Genomic DNA, 19,849 nt, shown 5'->3' with positions numbered 1-19,849 from the left:
TACCTGATTTAATTTGAAAACAGGTGCGTTGAGATTACGTCGGAACGCAGAGACGGTTGCGTCCGTATTTGTACATCAAAGCCTTTATTTTGAAAGAATTAACGTAATAAGTTCCGAGTGAACTGGAACACAACCTCGGCTACACACACACTCACAGAGATGCTAACCAGACATTCGATCTTCCATCAGCTTTCTTCTAACAGTGAGTTACCAAATGTATGACCATTCAAAACTTGCCAAAGAAAAGGTGTTGATAAATATGCGTCTATTTGGCAGCTGTTGAATCGAGTCTTGAAGATTGTAGTAGACGCACAATCTGGCTCTTGGCCAGATTGCAAATTCGATCGTCTTGGCAACAGGTTTGTACAACAGCAGCCTTCCTCGTGCCTTGCCTGTGTATATAAAAGCTTAAATGAGCGTGTAGGCTACACAGTACTAGCTTTAATTTTCTTTAATAGGTCCATGAGTAGTAGTCCATCAACTCCTCCACGGACTATTGTTCGGCTGGCCATGTGAACTAATGACGATGTTTTACTCCTCCGGATTCACTGCTCTCGTTCATTAAAGGAGGATTAAAGTGATTATCTACTCTGCAATTAAGTGGAGCACGGCAATTAAAAGGATTCACTAGGCCTATATAGGTTATTATTAACTTAAGGTCAGCACTTTCTGGTAACAACATAAATAACACATGAAAGATATTATTAATGGACAAAAGAGACACAGGTTTGTCAGACCAGTGTATCGGAATGAGGTATCAGAAAGGGGGTTGAACATAACTAGGACAGTTATTGGTGAAGTTTGCGGGATTAAGGTCAAAGAAACTGCCACAACCGTTCACAGTAGGCCTAGAGTTACATAATAAAATATAGCAAACAATTATAGTAAACAATATAGCAAACGCCTCTTGTGCTGAAGAAAATGACAGCAGCTTCCCCAGACCAACGATTTGAGCTTGGTCTGGCAATAGCCAGGATAACTCTTATCCCTTCTCCCCAAACATTGAAATTGTTCCCTTTTCGGTTTGCTCACCTAATTCTGAACTGTTTAGAGCATTTAGATAAAAGATATCGGATCCTGAAAAGTTGGTTCCAGGTTTGAACCAAATAATAGCATGTTTCCCTTGACTGGAAATGCGAGCCATGACCATGATGGAGGAAACAATGGAGGTATATATATATATATATATATATATATATATATATATATATATATATATATATATATATATATAGGTATATAGGTATATATTTATTAATATTTCGAACTGTATTCTATTTATTCTTTTTATTTATTTATTTATAAAAAGCACTGAACAAGATCTGCATCTTAATTTCGTTGTGTAAATACACTGTATTTAACCTAATGACAAATTAAGATTCTATTCTATTCTATTCTAGGTGTCACACCAAATTTGTACCGGGTACCACATTTTTACCGCCTACGTAATCAGATTACGTAAGGGGTTGTCCGTTGCCAGGCAGGTTAAAAAAAATAAAAATCGCGCTCATGTGGCCAAAGACGTAATAATATAATAAAGATAACGGATCGCTAGATCAGTGATTTTCAACCAGTGTGCCGCGAGAGATCGTCAGGTGTGCCGTGGGAAATTTTCTAATATCACCTAATAAACCATTGTCGGGTCACGTGTCTGTGCTGTAATAAAGTGTAATGTATAATTACACTTTATTTATAATGTACCTTAATTTTCGGACTATAAGCCGCGCCTTTTTTTCCTTTTTTTGCGGCTTATATAACGGTGCGGCTAATCTATGGATTTTTACATTTAACGGCTCCTCGGAAAATTAGTATTCGAAGCTTAAATCAGTATTCGGAGCTTCGTTGTTTTTTTTCCACGTACGTGACGTTACAAGAGCGAGGGAGGCAAACTATAAGTGTCAGCGACACCAAGCAGAGAAGCGAGAGAGGTGGATGAAGAACAGATATCTTGTTTCCCTTTACTTTATAACACAACATTAACGGGATCTCGGGAGGAAAAGTAATACTTGACGAAATGTGAATTAGTCGTTTGTTTACGTTCGCTGTACAGCGCCGCGCCAATCAACTGTGACTGGCTTGCTGCAGAGCGTGAGCTTCTTGGGAATACCCGGACAATATAATGGATATTATATGGACACATAAGACAATCAATTTATTGCACAAATTCCCTGAAAAGATGCACGTTCCAGGATGAATTGAAAAGCTCCCGTAAGGGCTGAGATGGCAGAGGACAGCTGATTTGGAACGGAACAACAGCTGTTCGCTTTCACGGGGAAAAACGAAAGAACTTCAACCTACTTAAACCTACTAATTAACGTTCAAAAGCTATTAAACATTCAACAAAATATGCATACTGTCAAAATCGGTTCCAGGGAGTATATAGGGATTATTAATGTTGTTTTTTATGGTGTTTTTTTCTGGAACGAGTATTCGAATATTCGCTCGGAAAAACCAACGAGTATTCTAAGCCTGAAAAATGGCATTCGGGCCAGCCCTAATGGTAATTAAACATTAAAACAGAGAGAGACGGAGCTGTTGAGGAAGAGCTTCGTGTCTGTCTTTCTACCATTCCTGCCAGGATATCCATTTTGTGTTAATCGAAACAGGCCCAGGTTTCACACTTAAGTGAGTATAAATACATTTAGAAACTATATTATCAACTATATGTGTTGGAGCTATGCAGTTCTTAGATTTAATTGTAAAACATTTATTTAGTTTGTTTGCTTAATATAAAATAATATGACTTTTGTTTATTTTCTCGTTTGTATTATAAATTAGTTAATTTGAGTTGGTTTATGCTTTTGTTTTGAAGTTATTACTAGCCTATATATAGAGGGGGAGGGCATAGGTTAGACAGGCACTGGGAAGGGTCATGCTGGTTTTTTACCAGCTGTACGAGAGAGACAAAGGAGTGAGGCTGCTGGTTCACACTGTTGCGCATTTGTTTTGTTTGCTTGGAAGATCAGAAAATAAACCTGCAGAAATCTAAATTCACGACTGGACAGTTGACTCTTTCCCCTGCACTGCGTAAGATTCGTCCCCCCTGGTGCCTCAGTGGCTATTTTGATTACGTTGCTTTGTTTGATTTCTTAATTTTCAAGTTATTGTTTCATTGAGGACAAATCGCCACTACAATATGTATTATATGTACTGTGTTATTGTGTCGTTTTGTGTCATTTTGGTTGGTGGTGTGCCCCAGGATTTTGTAAATGTAAAAAGTGTGCCGCGGCTCAAAAAAGGTTGAAAATCACTGCGCTAGATAACACTTGTTATTACTTTATATTTGTATTGTATTTAATTGTTTAATCGAATTTAGATAGTAAACTGACTGTTTAAAGTGTATCATAGTCTAGCTAGCTTGTGTTAATTTAATTACCTTAATTTAATTTAGATAATAGATTATAGGTAATAGATAGATAGATAGATAGATGGGTAGATAGGTGAGCAGGTGAGCAGGCATTTACTAACTGGTAAATGTTTTTTATTATTATTATTCCCCTTATCCCCATAACATTTAGCTATTACTGTAGGGAAATAGATAAAATCAATACAATACAATATACCTATAAAGTTATGAACGCTAATAAATTAAATTTTTTGTAAAATAAGTGTTATCTGTCTTGTCGCGCTCAATGAACGAGTTCGCGAATGTTCTTGAACCTTCCCACGTCTTTCGACGCGATCGTCCGTTGCCATTGAGGCCATTGAGAATTTGTGGTTGTTTGGCCATTGAAATGCGGTTAAGAAACCAATCATCTGTTGCTTTTACAGAAATAGCTAGGAAGCAGCACGACAAAGAGTCAACTGCATGCCAAGCTAGTCGTTGATTTGGTCAAGGCTGGGTTCACCATAAGAATTACGAATATTTTTTTTATCAATGGAACAGTCTAAAAAGTCACTGCTCTTTCAACTTTGCTACATAATAGCAGTGCAAGTATGAATGCAGTGGATGCATATGCATTAAAAAATGATGAAAAGCGGAGAAGGTACAGCAAAAAAAACTAAATGATCTAAAAACAAATAGCAAATTACACTTATGTACATTATCATTCTGCTCGGTCCGTCTGAGTTAGCTCCACATCAGCTCCCTGCTGTAGTTGACATTGTTGTAATAGGTGAACAGGAGGCTTTATTTCAATGGAACAACTTCAAATGACTCATCCCCATGCTCTTCACAAAAATGTTGATGGCTGTTTAGTGTCAAAATGTTGCTCTTTTCCACCCTCTCTCCTTGCATCTTACCTCCAGACCCTTCTTTCAATGCAAGGTTTTAAATAGCAAGTAAAAATACAAATGTAATGGATGTTTATTTGCTTGTTTCTTTTTTTTTTTCATAAAGTTAATAAATATGGTTTCTTTTTTTTAATAAAGAAACCATATTTATGAAAACCTCTCTGAAATGTATAATGCTACCATTTTTCTATATGCCATCCATATTTAGACATTCCATATTGTTAAAGGCCTAAAGGTCATGCCTTGATATTTTTATTCTCTAAGAACCTGCTTACTGCTGTGTGCTTCCTTATTGTTTATGACCTTTTACACGGTTGTAAATATTTAATGCTCTACATTTGCAGAGGTTAAACTACAATGGCATCGCTACATTCAGAACGATTCACTTGATGTGCTTCTTTTGAATAAAGAAACTGAATGCTGAATTTGTTCATTTCTCAAGTTTGTGATTTATTTTCTTGGAGTAATTGTGGTGGATGCTAACGAGTGTGTGAATTTCCTCCTTAAGATTTTTCCTCTTCTGACGATTGCAGTGGCATAGCAGATGTGAGTGTTGTCTCAGAGAAGGGCAGTTTTACATCTCAGAAAGACACAATGAAAGGGCAGGTTGCAGTAATTAACCCTGCTTCCTGCTCATTGTCGGTTACGCCTTTGATTCGTGGTCCGGTTCTGCTGCACGACAATGACAAAGGACATCCCCTGCTTGTCAAAACTCATCATTAATATCCTACAATTCATTCACATTTTAACCCCAAAATGTAAAAAAAATGAGGAATCTCTAAACGTGAAGAAAGAAGCACTGCCAAATTTTCCTCAATGTTCATCTCACTGTTAATTGCTTTAAAGTGGCCAATTTCAGCTTTTCTAATCAAATCAATACATAATTTCCAACATGTTCTTCGGAAATAAACAATATCGCGTTAGCAGTTTCCCTGCAATCCTGGACTAAGGTATCAACACTTAATTGGAATACTTCTGGGCCATTCCAGTCTGGCTTTTACTTGGAGAAATTCTTAATTAAACAGAAAGTTAAGAAATTTCCAAAGGCATCTAATATAAAGTTAAACAGTAAAATGCCAAGACATAGTGCATTTCAATGTCCTTGCCTGTGTGGTTCCACTGGGAGGGTTGTGAGTGGCTCTGATCCATGGCCATGTGAAGTAGGAGACAGGAGGGTATAAGAGTTGAGGCGGTCATCTCTGGGTTGATCACAACAGACTGAAACTCGGCATGCTGTGTAACTCTTTCTCTGTCCAACAATGGAGCATTAGCATATGTATGGCGGGAAGTCACAATGGCACATTGTATGCTGAATGTACAAGGTGATTGGAGAAATGAACACTGCATGGCATCGACTTAATTTGATTTCTTATCGAGCCATCGTGCACACAATGCAACAGATGAGTGACACAGCGTTGAACTCACGACTCCTGATTCCTCCTTCAAGTGTTGTGACAAAGTTGTGACAAACTCTGTCTGACACTGTTGTGGAATATGCGGTTCCGATGGGCATTTTCATTACGTGAATTTTGAGTTGTTCAAACGTTATTTCTACCAGTTTATTTTTTTTGAAATTACGGCGATCGAGTAGTCCGTTCCAAATGAACTGTTAACAACATTAATGTTTTCATTATTCAAAAGATTAGTTGTTCTGCCAAAGCTGTAAGATCAGAAATATTGTATATATTTTTTTATAGTTAATACCGTTTTGCTTTGTTGCTTTCTCAGAAAAAGCAAGCTAATTTCAGTTGACTTAGTTCAATTAAATCTCTGGTATTCGTGATGGGCATTTATTCCCCATTAATTGCCTGTTATGAACTAAAGGATTCATTAAAAACTCTTCAATGGCACTCAATTCAATGACCATGTGGTATGTCATGAATAATAAGTACATTTACGTGCCATTTAGATACATCGTTAAAGGGTGAAATGCTTAGCATGGGATTTAAAGAAATGTCAACTACTTGCCGAGATATTTGAGATACTTTTTTATTAACTTGCATACGGAAAATATGTCTGCTTGTGTGTCTGATTGATATTGAACAGATACAATTAAGATGAAAGGTTAAATAAGGAACATTCTTAAAGGGTCAGAAAAAAATATGTTTTTTTACCTGACCCCTTCCTTTCATCCGTCTTCATTAGTGTGAAAACCATCTGCACGCACCCTTGCTTTTCCCCTGTCTTTAGACAACATAAACAACATGATGGGTACCTAGAATGCTACTCATTAGTTACACAAATTCGTCCAAAAATAATTGTCGTTATATCCTTAGGTGGCAAGGGAAAAAATGAATTTCAAACATCTGGCCATTACGAGGTACTAGATTCGTCTTTACATATCTAGTGAGGGATGAATGAGTTTCGCCCTTTCTTCTAACCAAAATGCAGAATGTAGTTCCACTTTATGTGGTGAGGCTTGTTATTTCTGACTTATTATATATTATGTTTATTTATTGAATTCCAATCATAGCATGGAATTAAACTAAACTAATGATTGCTTCACCTTGGTTACGTCCATTATCCATCTACATACTTCCCCCTATGGTAGTCAGAGCCTAGCTTCATTTTTTTTTAATTGAATCTTTCTTCAGAAAAAAAAAATGAACAAATAAAGTGGCAAAATAGTTTTCTGCAGCCTAAGTCAACGACATATCGGTATCGGCCCAAAAAGGGCCATAACGGATTTCCCCTAAGGATCCTAAGAGAGATAGTAATTGGCAGGTACCTCACTTTTGCCCAAATATGTATTGCAATTAACTCATTTATTGTTTTCGAGGCGGTGATGCTGAAAATACTTCCATGTTGTCCTATGTCCTCTAGGGCACTGCCTGGTTACTCATTTGCCGTCACACTTACCTTGCGTTAAGTTGGGCCCTGAGAATGTAACCTTGGGCACTTGATAAGGTCCTTATTAAAATGGGGGGTTTGCGTATTTGGTTACCTAGTATTTTTAGCAGTGTAGGGTTTGGCATGTTGGAATGCTTGATCATGATCGGTTTATAAGCGTTTTTTTAACAGTTTTATTACCACTTGTAATCAGTTATGAACACGATGTGCCAGTTGATACAATGGTCATCTTTCTTGGCATTTATTATGTCAAAAGACAATCATACAAATACAACTAAACAAGAAATATACAGTCTTTGTCCAGGATAGATAAAACCAATTCCTACTACTAAAATACCTTTCCCTTCTCTTCTAATAATTTTAACAAACTGCTTCTGAAGTATTGCGATATAGAACGCAATGATATACATCATGAAGAGAAAATAAATTCATATATTATGCCTTCTAACTGTTCAGTACTTTCACATGGAATTACTGCATGTTTTTAGATTGTAGATGAAAGCATTACATTAGTTCAACCAACGTGATTTTAAATGGCACCACAGCATCAATACACTGGACAGTACCTCCTGAAATACTAAAAACATTGAGTCTGTGTCTATGAAATATTGATAGCAGTTTTAAGCATGAACTACAGCGTACTGTATTATCTCAATTTATCTATGACTTTTGATTTAATTTAATTTATTTTAGTCATTTAAATTGTAATTTGAACACTTAAGTCCATCGTGGATATCCAAAGATGGATTTAAGTATGTTTAATATGACTCCTCCGCATGTGGAGTTGTTTAAATAAAACACTGAATAATAAATGTCTGGGAAAATGGCAGATGCTCCGTGATATTTATGAGACAAATGTGAACGTTCACTAAATGTGAACTTTGTACAACAGAGAGACATTCATGGAATGGTTCTAATTTTACAGTTTGATTCGAAGTTCGCCAACCAAATCGTACGGCAGTTAGAATGTAAAGTGTCTTGATGTAATATGTATTTTATATCTGTTAATTCTAAGGAAACACAGTTAGTCTTTGGTTTTTTATTCTTCACAGTAACGGTAATTGGGATGGGATTGATGCTTTGCACCTCTACCAAGATGAGTTATGTTTTGGTTTAATTAGGTGTTGGACATTGGCTGGCCTGGCTGTGTCATTGAACTTATTACAGCATCAAAATAATACATTTCTCACGTGTCCCCTGTAATACTATCCCGGGAAACAATCATTAATTCTCATTCCTTATTTATTGTTTAATTAAACTATTTGAGCCATAAATGTGTCTTTAAAAAAATAACACATTTTATTTTTTGTGTCTTTTTCAAACTAACAAAACATAGTTGGAATTTGTATTTATTAAACTTGTATTTACAGGTAGCTAATACAAAGAATATATTTTAATGTTAAGTGCTAGATATATATGTTAAATAATACCAAGGTGATCGTAAGTTCCAGCTTCCTTGGTGGTCCGCATGTCGTTTTCTGTCGGTTGTACTGAAAGTTATGGCAATCACAGGAGACTGGAAAAATAACCTTTGGAAAAATGGTTTTCCTTAAATTATAGTAATGTATAATGTATTCTGGTATGAATAATATTTTGTTGGCAAAAATGTGTAGCAATTTAAATGTGCATTCAACTGGATATGAATTTGTCTGCCGTTTATACATTTTTTAAACCTGCTACATGTCGCATGAATGTATAATCTATTATAAATATGAATTGCTCATGAATGTGTGAAAAGTCGGATATGGATGAATGTTGCATGTAAACCCCATCACCTATGTTGTGCTGTTCCACATACTGTCTAACATCATCATATGTGAAGCATAACCAAACACCCAAACATTACATGACTGTAGTAACCACACATCAGGTTTGGGGCTGTAACATTTAGCACTTCACTTCGGGCCCCTACGTCTCTGCATCGCTTTCAGAAATGTTTTACACATCAAATCCCAAAATACATTACAGGATGGATTTCAAATCTTCCATTTCTTCTCCTAATCTATCAATAAATCCTGTTTGTTTTTTTACATGTGGCGATCAAAAATTAAAGCACTGTCTGTCACAGACTTAAAACAAACAAACTAATACGATACACATTTTAATATTTTCTTATGAATACCTCAACGAGTATAAAGTCCTATCTATCTATAAAACGTTTCGGGTGAATTTGAGCCAGAGTGTGGTACACCCAACACTCACAGCACTTGATGTGGAGTGCTTTATTCCAAAGATGATTTAAAAGAGGGCCATATTGTACAGTGTAGCACCACTCCAAGGACCTTATTATTGCTGCCCCTGAGAACCGCCTCTGCTGCAGGGAACCAGAATAAACAGCAGCAGCAGCAACAACACAACAGTATACCCCACCAGCAATTATAAACCACCAACATCCACACAAGTATATCAAAACAGTAAGGCCTAGAAGTCATACGTGAATGTTTGTTGAATACTGAAGCAATTGAGAACCAAAGCTCACAAACCTAATCGTCCGAGTGACTAACAGTGATAACAGTTGCTAATGCAGCTGTATTGAAATGGGCTTGACATGGGTATTTTATTATGAATAAAATGTCAATACTTAATCGTCACCTTAACCCTTCCACAGCCAATTCCCAGTGTTACTACGTGTGCTTGATCAAAAGTCTGAAATGATTTCATTAACGGTATCGTTTAAGAAAACAAGAATAACTTGGCACATACGTGAACTATTTGGCACATAAGTCGCAATGATATCAAACAAGCTCAAATGCTTTAACTCGGACCATGTATGGATCAACGCTACTATGAATGTTTTTACATATATATATATATATAAATGGATATGACTTTTCCCTTTGCTCATCTCAGCTCTGGATGTAATAATCTAAGGCAATTCCATGGTGCTAGCATTGATCTTAGCACAGATGTGACTAAGATCAAACCATTTGGAAATGAACTAAGCTAACTATTTTGTGTTTTGTAGTAGGGATGAACACTGAGATACATAATTAAAGGTAAAGGCCTGTGGATGTCAGTATATTGTACATAATGTTTTTTTTCAATTATTGTCATTTGTTGTGTTTAAAAAAAAAAGAAAAAAAAAAGCTAGCTCAGTGCATTAATTCACCCCCCCAGTGGTGTTCGATTTATTCCAAAACACCGATATCAAGTCATCCAGCATATTCTTTTGATAATGATGAGGGTAACTCTTCAGAAGTTGATGCTAGTGCTATATTAAGGGTTTTTGTAAATAACGTACAATGATCTATTATTACCAATTGTAAAGATAAATCGCGACTCCTTGACTTGTATAAAGTGTTACCAATGGTTCTATCAATTGTTAATCAAGGTGATTGCAGCTTTGAATCTCAAAAACGAGGCAATCATCAATGTTGCTCACCCCACTTTGTTTTGATTACATAGTGTTTTGATTGAGTCCCACGGTTCTTGATTACTGGCCATTCCTGTACAGCCGAAAGCATGAGAACTGTGAGACTCAATCAAAACCCAGAAAAACAAAGTGGGGTGGACAAAAAAATAAAATGGAGTACCGATTTTTAAGAGTCAACTACAGGTGCTTAATACATAAAGTGACAAGAGGATTGAGTCACCGCCTACGGGCCATAGTCCCGGGGGAATCTCTCGCAGTGTTGCTTCCATTAACTTTTGCCTCGTTCACCAAGACTACGACCGCAAGCGCATTGTGGTCATTATTTCCCTGATGAGCGTAGCTGATAGTTGCTACCCCTTCGGAGGAAGGCACTGTGGACACTCCTACCCCACCCTTGGGTGCTCCTCCACTGGGTCTGACCTGTGGTACACAACGCAGCTCAAGTCCTCCTCATCATCTCTCTGTCTCCATCCCCTCCCTCTCGCTCCTCTGCATCTCTGCAATAGTCCGCCGGCCTGTGAGTGTTTTGGTATACGAAGGAAGTTCTTCAGAGTGTCGTTCTTATTCCTGAAGTCAGAGAGGTCTCCGTAGCTCTGTTCATCTTCAACAGTTTGATGCTTTCAAGAATCCAGAGAACATCAGGGCTCTCGTTCACCTCCCCTCCATCTCTGCGAGGTCTCTGTTCCTCCGGTGGGGTTCGTGCTCTCCCGTTGGCGGGCTAAAGGTAGAGGTATCCCACCCAATACACCACATTGAAGAGCAGAAAGGAGGTGGGAAAGAAGACGCGAGCGTACGCGTCCAGGTCCAGCAGGTCGAGGTGGATGCGTCCTTTTCGCCAGCCCCCGTCTTTGCACTCCTCGTAGCAGCAGAAGAAGCTCTGGCAGTCTTTGCCGTCCAGACACTCGTAGACGCACGCGTCTTCAAACTCCCGCCAGTACATGGCGTTGTTGAGGGCGATGACGGTGTGCGGCGGCCGTATGTCCAACCCTGAATACTGCTTGAAAGGAAGGAAGCGGAGCAGAGGTTTAGTCATGGAGATTTCATTCAATACAAGGGTTTAAAGGAGTCCCAAACCCCTTCCTGCTCTCCTGTAAACGCGGGATAAATTCAGTTTTAATAAGGGGGCCAGGTGTGTTGCATCAACGCCTAATGGCAGTTAACCGGTTAACCTTGTCAGCCATAAGGAAGTTATGCATGCAATAACAAGGGGTTGACCTAGAGGGGGTCTTCCAATGCAAACCAATGTACAAGATGTATGGGGTTTGGTTCTCTCCTGGTGGAATCGGCTCGGTGTAGGAACAAATAACCTAAAACGGAATAGGAGAACATGACATATAACTCAGTACCCTCCAATAACGACGACACCTACAAAAACTACCGTACCCAGTGGTGGTTACACACATTCTTTACTCAAGTAAAGAATGAGACTGATAAAAGTAAAGTGCTCATTCTGCTTATTTACTTCAGTAAAAGTGGAAAAGTACAGGCCTGAAATGGCAAAAGTACAAAAGTTATGTCGCCCTCTTGACATTTCTACCAGCTGTTTCTGTGTAAAGCTGAACTGAACCTCACATCATATTAATATCATTGAAGGCAAATGTTGATAAAATTCTAAAGTCAAATAAAATGAACACAACGCATTCTTCAAGGATGGTTCTGAGAACAGAAAACGTCAAACATTTCTCTGAATTAAGGCCAAGACATGGGAATGACAAGTCGCCGTTCTGAATCTGCTCCGTTGGCAATGTTTGCTGGTTCGCTCATCCATCCTCACTTCCTACGCTTATAGTTCTCCCATAGATGTAATTTCTCTGTGGTGAAGTCTCAGTCTCTCTCTCCTTTCTGTCTCTCTCTAGTCTCTGTCTTTTATGTCATTTTTGTTTTGTTACCAATGTAATGTGTGATATGCACCCATGGATACACATAGAGATCGTATTTTCGATTGTCCCAACCATGTATGTGGAAATTGGTCATAATGTTGGGAAGGCACGCAATGATGCAAAATAAAGGAAATTCCCCAATTCCCCTCAAATGCATTCACACTAAAGTAACAAGCCGGTTTTGAAAATCGAAAGGGTAAAAAGTACATATATATTTGTGTAAAATTGTGGATTGTGAAAGTACTTTTTTTTTCAGTAAAATTAATTCTGAAGGAAAGTACAGATAACTGTACAACTGTGAGTAACTGTACAAAGTCCTGTGTCTAGTATTTGGAAATCTATCCGGACGGAAAAAGGTGTTGGAGAGTTTCGTGACTGTATTGTAGGGTTGCTGCGGTGTGGACATTTTCACACCGAGTAATACGCTCGTGTCAACACCGGTATTACCGGTATAAACGGTATTAACTTTGAAACTATAGGTCAACCGCCATCTTCTCCGTCAACTCCCTCTCACACTCGGTGACAGCGGCTGGCAGCGCGCCAATTCTCGGCGTCTTATAACGTTCTATATATAATAGTATAATATAATTTTATATATCATAATATCACGACCAAAAGCTCTGTGCGCCTCCGGATGGCCGTAGCGCGGGGAGCTCACGTAGGGATTGTGCTTCACGGGGTTTGTTTACCGGCGTTTCTATGGTTACCGGTCTTGTAAGGAAGCACGTCAATTCTCGGCGCGACAATTCTCCCGCACAGAACAGAACTGTAGCCTATTCTACACATTTTAATTTTCTTAATTATAATTATATTATTCATTTTTACTGAATTGGTTTTTTATTACTGAAAAAAACAAAACCAAAAAAACGTGGGTGTTTCCGGTGTGCATCACCGAGTAATCGGTGTTGGCCTCAACACCGGTAACACCGGTAATACCGTATACCGCGGCAACCCTACTGTATTGTATGATTGGTGAGAACTTCAAGATATTGGTTAGAAATGGATGGACCTCACACATTTTCTGTACCCTGTTAACCGCGAGTTTTGAGGTGGAGTGATCCCATATAAACTACTGCTGAACTTATACTGGCTTGCCGTAATCACAGCCTTACATATATATCTTTGCTTGGGGTTGATAATCGTGCATTACCATGAGTTAATTATCAGAGCTAAGCTAAACCAAAGCTAATTCTATGCGGTGTAAACTGAAATCTAACCCATGCTTAACTAAGAAGGGTTTCACAGTCTGTTAAACATGGTGAAATACATCTAAATGAATTACACAGTTAAACCAAGTGTCAACAGCACTTGACTTTAGCGGTCTGGCTCAAAGTGTACATTTTTTATTATAAAAAAAGGATAGTGTAGATAATTTAAATAAGGAAAAGGTTGAAGTACCATTTTGAAAACATAAAGCATTAAAACTTATGAACAAAGGTACCATCATTAATTCATCAGCTTCCGTAGCCTGTATAGCCAATTTCAATCCTTTTAAATTAGCCAAAACTTATCCAACAAAGTTAGTTTCCGTAAAAGAAAAAAACTAAAACCTGTCATGAATGTTTCCGAATGAAAGAGGAACTAAAAGCCTCCAACCCACAGAGGTGGATGAAGTACAGTAGCCCATGCCGGTCTGATCTGAAGGTTTGAACAATGGTATGAAACAGAGGAATGGCAGCATATTCTGAAAGGGCAGCGGTTCTTTGTTTGCCTTTGACTGAATTATTATAGTTAGAAACTTTGAGAATGGGATAAATCATAGTATTTTTCTACTTCATTGTAACCTGATATTACTGTAATGAATGATAATATAAAATGTTAATCAATGACGGCTCTCTACTTGCTATTTACAAAAATACGAACTGCTTGAGTCTTGCGTCATCCTTGTTGACGCACAAAAAAGACATTCATTTGTCAAGGTTGAAAGGTCAGATGTGTTTCATAAACTTCTTCATCCTCTTAGTACCCAGGTTCGACTCTGATCTGCTGCGCTATGCTATGTATTAATCACTATTTGTCACTTTGGAAGAAGCTTCTATCCAAAGTGTCTTACAGGGAATATGTTTTGAGCGGCCGATGTCATTAAAGGCACCCAGTGCAACTTTCGAGGCTTAAAAATATTCAATTTCTAGTCTTTTTTACATGTAGTAAGTTTCAATAACTCCATACCATTACATACCGACATTTAAGCAAAATAAAGGAAATTCCCCAATTCCCCTCAAATGCATTCACACTAAAGTAACAAGCCGGTTTTGAAAATCGAAAGGGTAAAAAGTACATATATATTTGTGTAAAATTGTGGATTGTGAAAGTACTTTTTTTTTCAGTAAAATTAATTCTGAAGGAAAGTACAGATAACTGTACAACTGTGAGTAACTGTACAAAGTCCTGTGTCTAGTATTTGGAAATCTATCCGGACGGAAAAAGGTGTTGGAGAGTTTCGTGACTGTATTGTAGGGTTGCTGCGGTGTGGACATTTTCACACCGAGTAATACGCTCGTGTCAACACCGGTATTACCGGTATAAACGGTATTAACTTTGAAACTATAGGTCAACCGCCATCTTCTCCGTCAACTCCCTCTCACACTCGGTGACAGCGGCTGGCAGCGCGCCAATTCTCGGCGTCTTATAACGTTCTATATATAATAGTATAATATAATTTTATATATCATAATATCACGACCAAAAGCTCTGTGCGCCTCCGGATGGCCGTAGCGCGGGGAGCTCACGTAGGGATTGTGCTTCACGGGGTTTGTTTACCGGCGTTTCTATGGTTACCGGTCTTGTAAGGAAGCACGTCAATTCTCGGCGCGACAATTCTCCCGCACAGAACAGAACTGTAGCCTATTCTACACATTTTAATTTTCTTAATTATAATTATATTATTCATTTTTACTGAATTGGTTTTTTATTACTGAAAAAAACAAAACCAAAAAAACGTGGGTGTTTCCGGTGTGCATCACCGAGTAATCGGTGTTGGCCTCAACACCGGTAACACCGGTAATACCGTATACCGCGGCAACCCTACTGTATTGTATGATTGGTGAGAACTTCAAGATATTGGTTAGAAATGGATGGACCTCACACATTTTCTGTACCCTGTTAACCGCGAGTTTTGAGGTGGAGTGATCCCATATAAACTACTGCTGAACTTATACTGGCTTGCCGTAATCACAGCCTTACATATATATCTTTGCTTGGGGTTGATAATCGTGCATTACCATGAGTTAATTATCAGAGCTAAGCTAAACCAAAGCTAATTCTATGCGGTGTAAACTGAAATCTAACCCATGCTTAACTAAGAAGGGTTTCACAGTCTGTTAAACATGGTGAAATACATCTAAATGAATTACACAGTTAAACCAAGTGTCAACAGCACTTGACTTTAGCGGTCTGGCTCAAAGTGTACATTTTTTATTATAAAAAAAGGATAGTGTAGATAATTTAAATAAGGAAAAGGTTGAAGTACCATTTTGAAAACATAAAGCATTAAAACTTATGAACAAAGGTACCATCATTAATTCATCAGCTTCCGTAGCCTGTATAGCCAATTTCAATCCTTTTAAATTAGCCAAAACTTATCCAACAAAGTTAGTTTCCGTAAAAGAAAAAAACTAAAACCTGTCATGAATGTTTCCGAATGAAAGAGGAACTAAAAGCCTCCAACCCACAGAGGTGGATGAAGTACAGTAGCCCATGCCGGTCTGATCTGAAGGTTTGAACAATGGTATGAAACAGAGGAATGGCAGCATATTCTGAAAGGGCAGCGGTTCTTTGTTTGCCTTTGACTGAATTATTATAGTTAGAAACTTTGAGAATGGGATAAATCATAGTATTTTTCTACTTCATTGTAACCTGATATTACTGTAATGAATGATAATATAAAATGTTAATCAATGACGGCTCTCTACTTGCTATTTACAAAAATACGAACTGCTTGAGTCTTGCGTCATCCTTGTTGACGCACAAAAAAGACATTCATTTGTCAAGGTTGAAAGGTCAGATGTGTTTCATAAACTTCTTCATCCTCTTAGTACCCAGGTTCGACTCTGATCTGCTGCGCTATGCTATGTATTAATCACTATTTGTCACTTTGGAAGAAGCTTCTATCCAAAGTGTCTTACAGGGAATATGTTTTGAGCGGCCGATGTCATTAAAGGCACCCAGTGCAACTTTCGAGGCTTAAAAATATTCAATTTCTAGTCTTTTTTACATGTAGTAAGTTTCAATAACTCCATACCATTACATACCGACATTTAAGCAGCAAAGATGAGACGTCGTTGTGTGGTGAGAACTGATACAAAATCGATAACAACAATGCCGCCATTTTCTTTATTTTTTGTAACCTACAATAAATAAAGCAGGCTTCCAGTCAATGGAAAAATGGCTTCTCCCCACCGATTGTTGTTGTTTACGATTTTCTATCAGTTCTCGCCACACAACGACGTCTCATCTTTGCTCCTTGAATGTCGATATGTAATGGTATGGAGTTATTGAAACTTACTACGTGTAAAAAAGAATAGAAATTGAATGTTTATTTTTCATTGAATGTTTACATAAAGTTGCACTGGGTGCCTTTAAGGAGCAGGTAGGGGTTGGTGTCTCTTGCTCCAGGATGCCTACAGGTAGACTGCATACATAGGGGTACAAACTCATAACCTTTTGTTTGGGAGTCACAGACCGTATACTACTTTCACCCGACTTTCCTCTGTTGGTCTATACTGTCCAGGCCATAAAGTAAAAAAAGGCCATGAAAATACCTGCACCTTTATCCAAATTGACTTCAAAAAGACTCAATCAAAAGCATAGAATCAAGTAGCAAAATAAATAATAATAACCCCCCATAAAAACATCTGAATCCAGTTCCGGGCAGATCTTACCGGTCTGCGGGGCTTGCTGAGCACAGGTCTGCGTGCGCTGGCCGAGTAGTAGTTGAGCGTGGCGTACTCCATGAGCGCCGCGAAGACGAACAGGAAGCAGACGGTGACGAAGAGGTCCATGGCGGTGACGTAGGAGACGCGTGGGAGGGATGTGCGCGCCACGGAGCTGAGCGTGGTCATGGTCAGCACTGTGGTGATGCCTGGCAAAGGGGGGAGCGTTGACTGACATGTTAAATGCTTAATGGATTGCATGAAGTGCTTTCCTAACATGTGATTAGGAAAGCGCTTCACAATTAGTGCCTTTCATTCGGGCATTCGTACACCGACGGCGGTGTCAACCATGTAAGCAAACAGCCAGCACAATGGGAGCGGTTAGCATGAGGTGTCTGGATCAGGGACACCTGGATTTTTAAAACCCTGTCTCGACTACGTAGCCCCCCCCCGCCGTTTAAACAATCACTGAGACCTTAGGTCTTTTATCTCTTCTCTGTTGTGTCTGTCATATGTGGTTAACAACCCTGGTTGTTTTTAAATGTGCTTTATAAATGGATTGATAAGACAAGATGGTTCATCATGGACCGCAGAACTCCAACACATACATGGAGAGGTGAATGTAGGCTACTGTCAAGTCTGACAGTGGAATTGAACTGACCCTCAAAAGGTTTAAGTCTGAATGACGTTATGAAAGTGGAGTAGTACGCGGACACATGAGCAGAATCATTATAACTTACAAATGATAATACTTTGCAAATGATTAGTACTGATATTATGATTTATATTACATTACATTAATTTAGCAGACGCTGTTGTCCAAAGCGACTAAAGGTTGATGCATAAAAGGATGAAGATGATCCCCCAAAAAATAGGTCAATTTAAGTGCATGCAAGAAAATAAGCAAAGGAAATGCTTATAGGTGCTACGATATAGAAACAGGTTATAGAGACGGATAGAATTTTCCTTTCATTATTATTATTATTATTATTATTATTATTTATTTTCATTGACCAAGATGCGCTCTTGACAGATGAGTTTTCAGCATGTGGTGGAAGATGGGTTGGGATTCAGGAGTCCTGATGCGGAAATCAATGAATAAGCAAACTGTAAAGAAATGTCGAAGCGACGCCAGCTGGTGTTGTTTTGGTCGGTGAGGGTAATACAATATGGGGGGGGATTCCTTCGGTCTCTTGGGAGAAGGGAATAAGGAGAGAGCTTTTAAATCCGAATGTGCCTTTGCCACAGCTGATTGTGTGGCATATATGACACCCTGAGCAGAAGGCCAGCACTGCCTGTGCTGCAGATGTGATGCCCTGAGCAGAAGGCCAGGCTTGTGTTGCAGATGTGATACTCTGAGCAGAGGTGAGAGTTCTCTTGATTCACACTGATGAAGGGCAGGCATGCCTCTCTTCCTCCATGGCTGTTGTTTTGAGGGAATTATTCCACCTCTGATGCCCCCTGTCCCCCCCACTCCTGATCACCGCTGGGCGCTCCTTAAGACTTGGGGGAGACGGACTGACTGGGACCGAAGCTTGTTCCCCTCCGGTTTCCATGGTGACAAGCTGGCCCCGTCTATTTCAGGAGGACATGCCGCTAGATTTTTTCCCCTGGTCACTATAGACCTGTTGTCATGAGGTAAACCTGTGTTGATGTTTACTAGCCCGACCTCTGTTGCCATGGTGATTATCCCTACCTATCACCATGTTGTCGAGTCCTACCTGTTGCCTTGTGATTAGTCCTACCTGTTGCCATGGGGACTATTCCTACCTGTGGTCAGGGTGAATAGGTTTACCTGTTGTCATGGGGACTATCCTGACCTGTTGTCATGGTGATGAGTCCTATCTGTTGCCATGGTGTGGAGCCTTACCTGTCTTTTCTTATGATTACTTCTACTAAATTGTCTGCGAGAGCAGGGCCATATATAGCTCAACCCTTCAATTGAAAGATTATTAAAAAATATTCAATATAACCTTAAAAACAAAGCCTTGTTAAATGAGTTGCGGAACAAAACCTTAAAGAAGGTGTAAAAAAGTGGCAAAAAAATAAAATTACCTTCACCAAACTGTTCCCAGGACTGCATGAGATTGAATGAAGTGTAAACATAAAAAAAAGGTTAAGGCAAAAATCAAAAGGAGTGAATAAGAAGCATGTGGATGAGGATCTGAGCGTGACATATGAATGACCACAATATCACACAAACCAACGACGCATGCAATCTGACAAATAAACGTTAAATGTTCCACTATGACATTGGAAATTATTTTTTGGGCTAGAGTTAGGGGGTTTACTCAAAGTCTTCACTGTACAGACAGCTTATAAGTGATGCCCACTCAAAAATAAATTCAATATTGGTTAGTGGATAGAGAAGGGTGGAAATCACTTTAATTACACCGTCAGCCTTTTGGTTGTTCAAATGCAAATGAGCCCATTTTGACATGGCCCCTGTATTAATGACAGGCCTGAGGCTTGTGACGGCCTACCTAGCGCCGTCCTGGCTGGTGTAGCGTCCTTCTTGATCCAGAAGGAGACCCAGGAGAGCACGACGGTGAGGATGCAGGGGATGTACGTCTGGATGGTGAAATAGCCCATCCTCCTGCTCAGGTCGAAGTACACCGTCATCACCACATAGTCCCCTGTTA

The 19,849-nt window shown here is 38.9% G+C and overlaps 1 protein-coding gene across 2 annotated transcripts in view; it reads right to left on the bottom strand.

The window, feature by feature from the left end:
* Positions 1-7,421: 7,421 nt before the first annotated feature.
* Positions 7,422-19,849, bottom strand: part of LOC132468927 (gamma-aminobutyric acid receptor subunit gamma-3) — a 72,694-nt gene continuing 60,266 nt past the window's right edge. Inside the window, exons 7-9 of one of the 2 annotated variants that reach the window (XM_060066760.1) lie at positions 19,691-19,843; positions 17,217-17,416; positions 7,422-11,453 (exon numbers count right to left, since the gene is read on the bottom strand). In XM_060066760.1, the coding sequence (XP_059922743.1) occupies positions 11,175-11,453; positions 17,217-17,416; positions 19,691-19,843 (632 nt within the window). In that variant the 3' untranslated portion in view covers positions 7,422-11,174. The remainder of the gene's footprint in view (positions 11,454-17,216; positions 17,417-19,690; positions 19,844-19,849) is intronic. The other variant, XM_060066761.1, reaches the window with a different exon arrangement.

Source organism: Gadus macrocephalus, chromosome 12, assembly GCF_031168955.1.
Source record: "Gadus macrocephalus chromosome 12, ASM3116895v1".
NCBI lineage: Eukaryota > Metazoa > Chordata > Actinopteri > Gadiformes > Gadidae > Gadus > Gadus macrocephalus.
The sequence above is the reverse complement of the archived record's forward strand: the minus strand, read 5'-3'. Positions and strand labels throughout refer to the sequence as shown.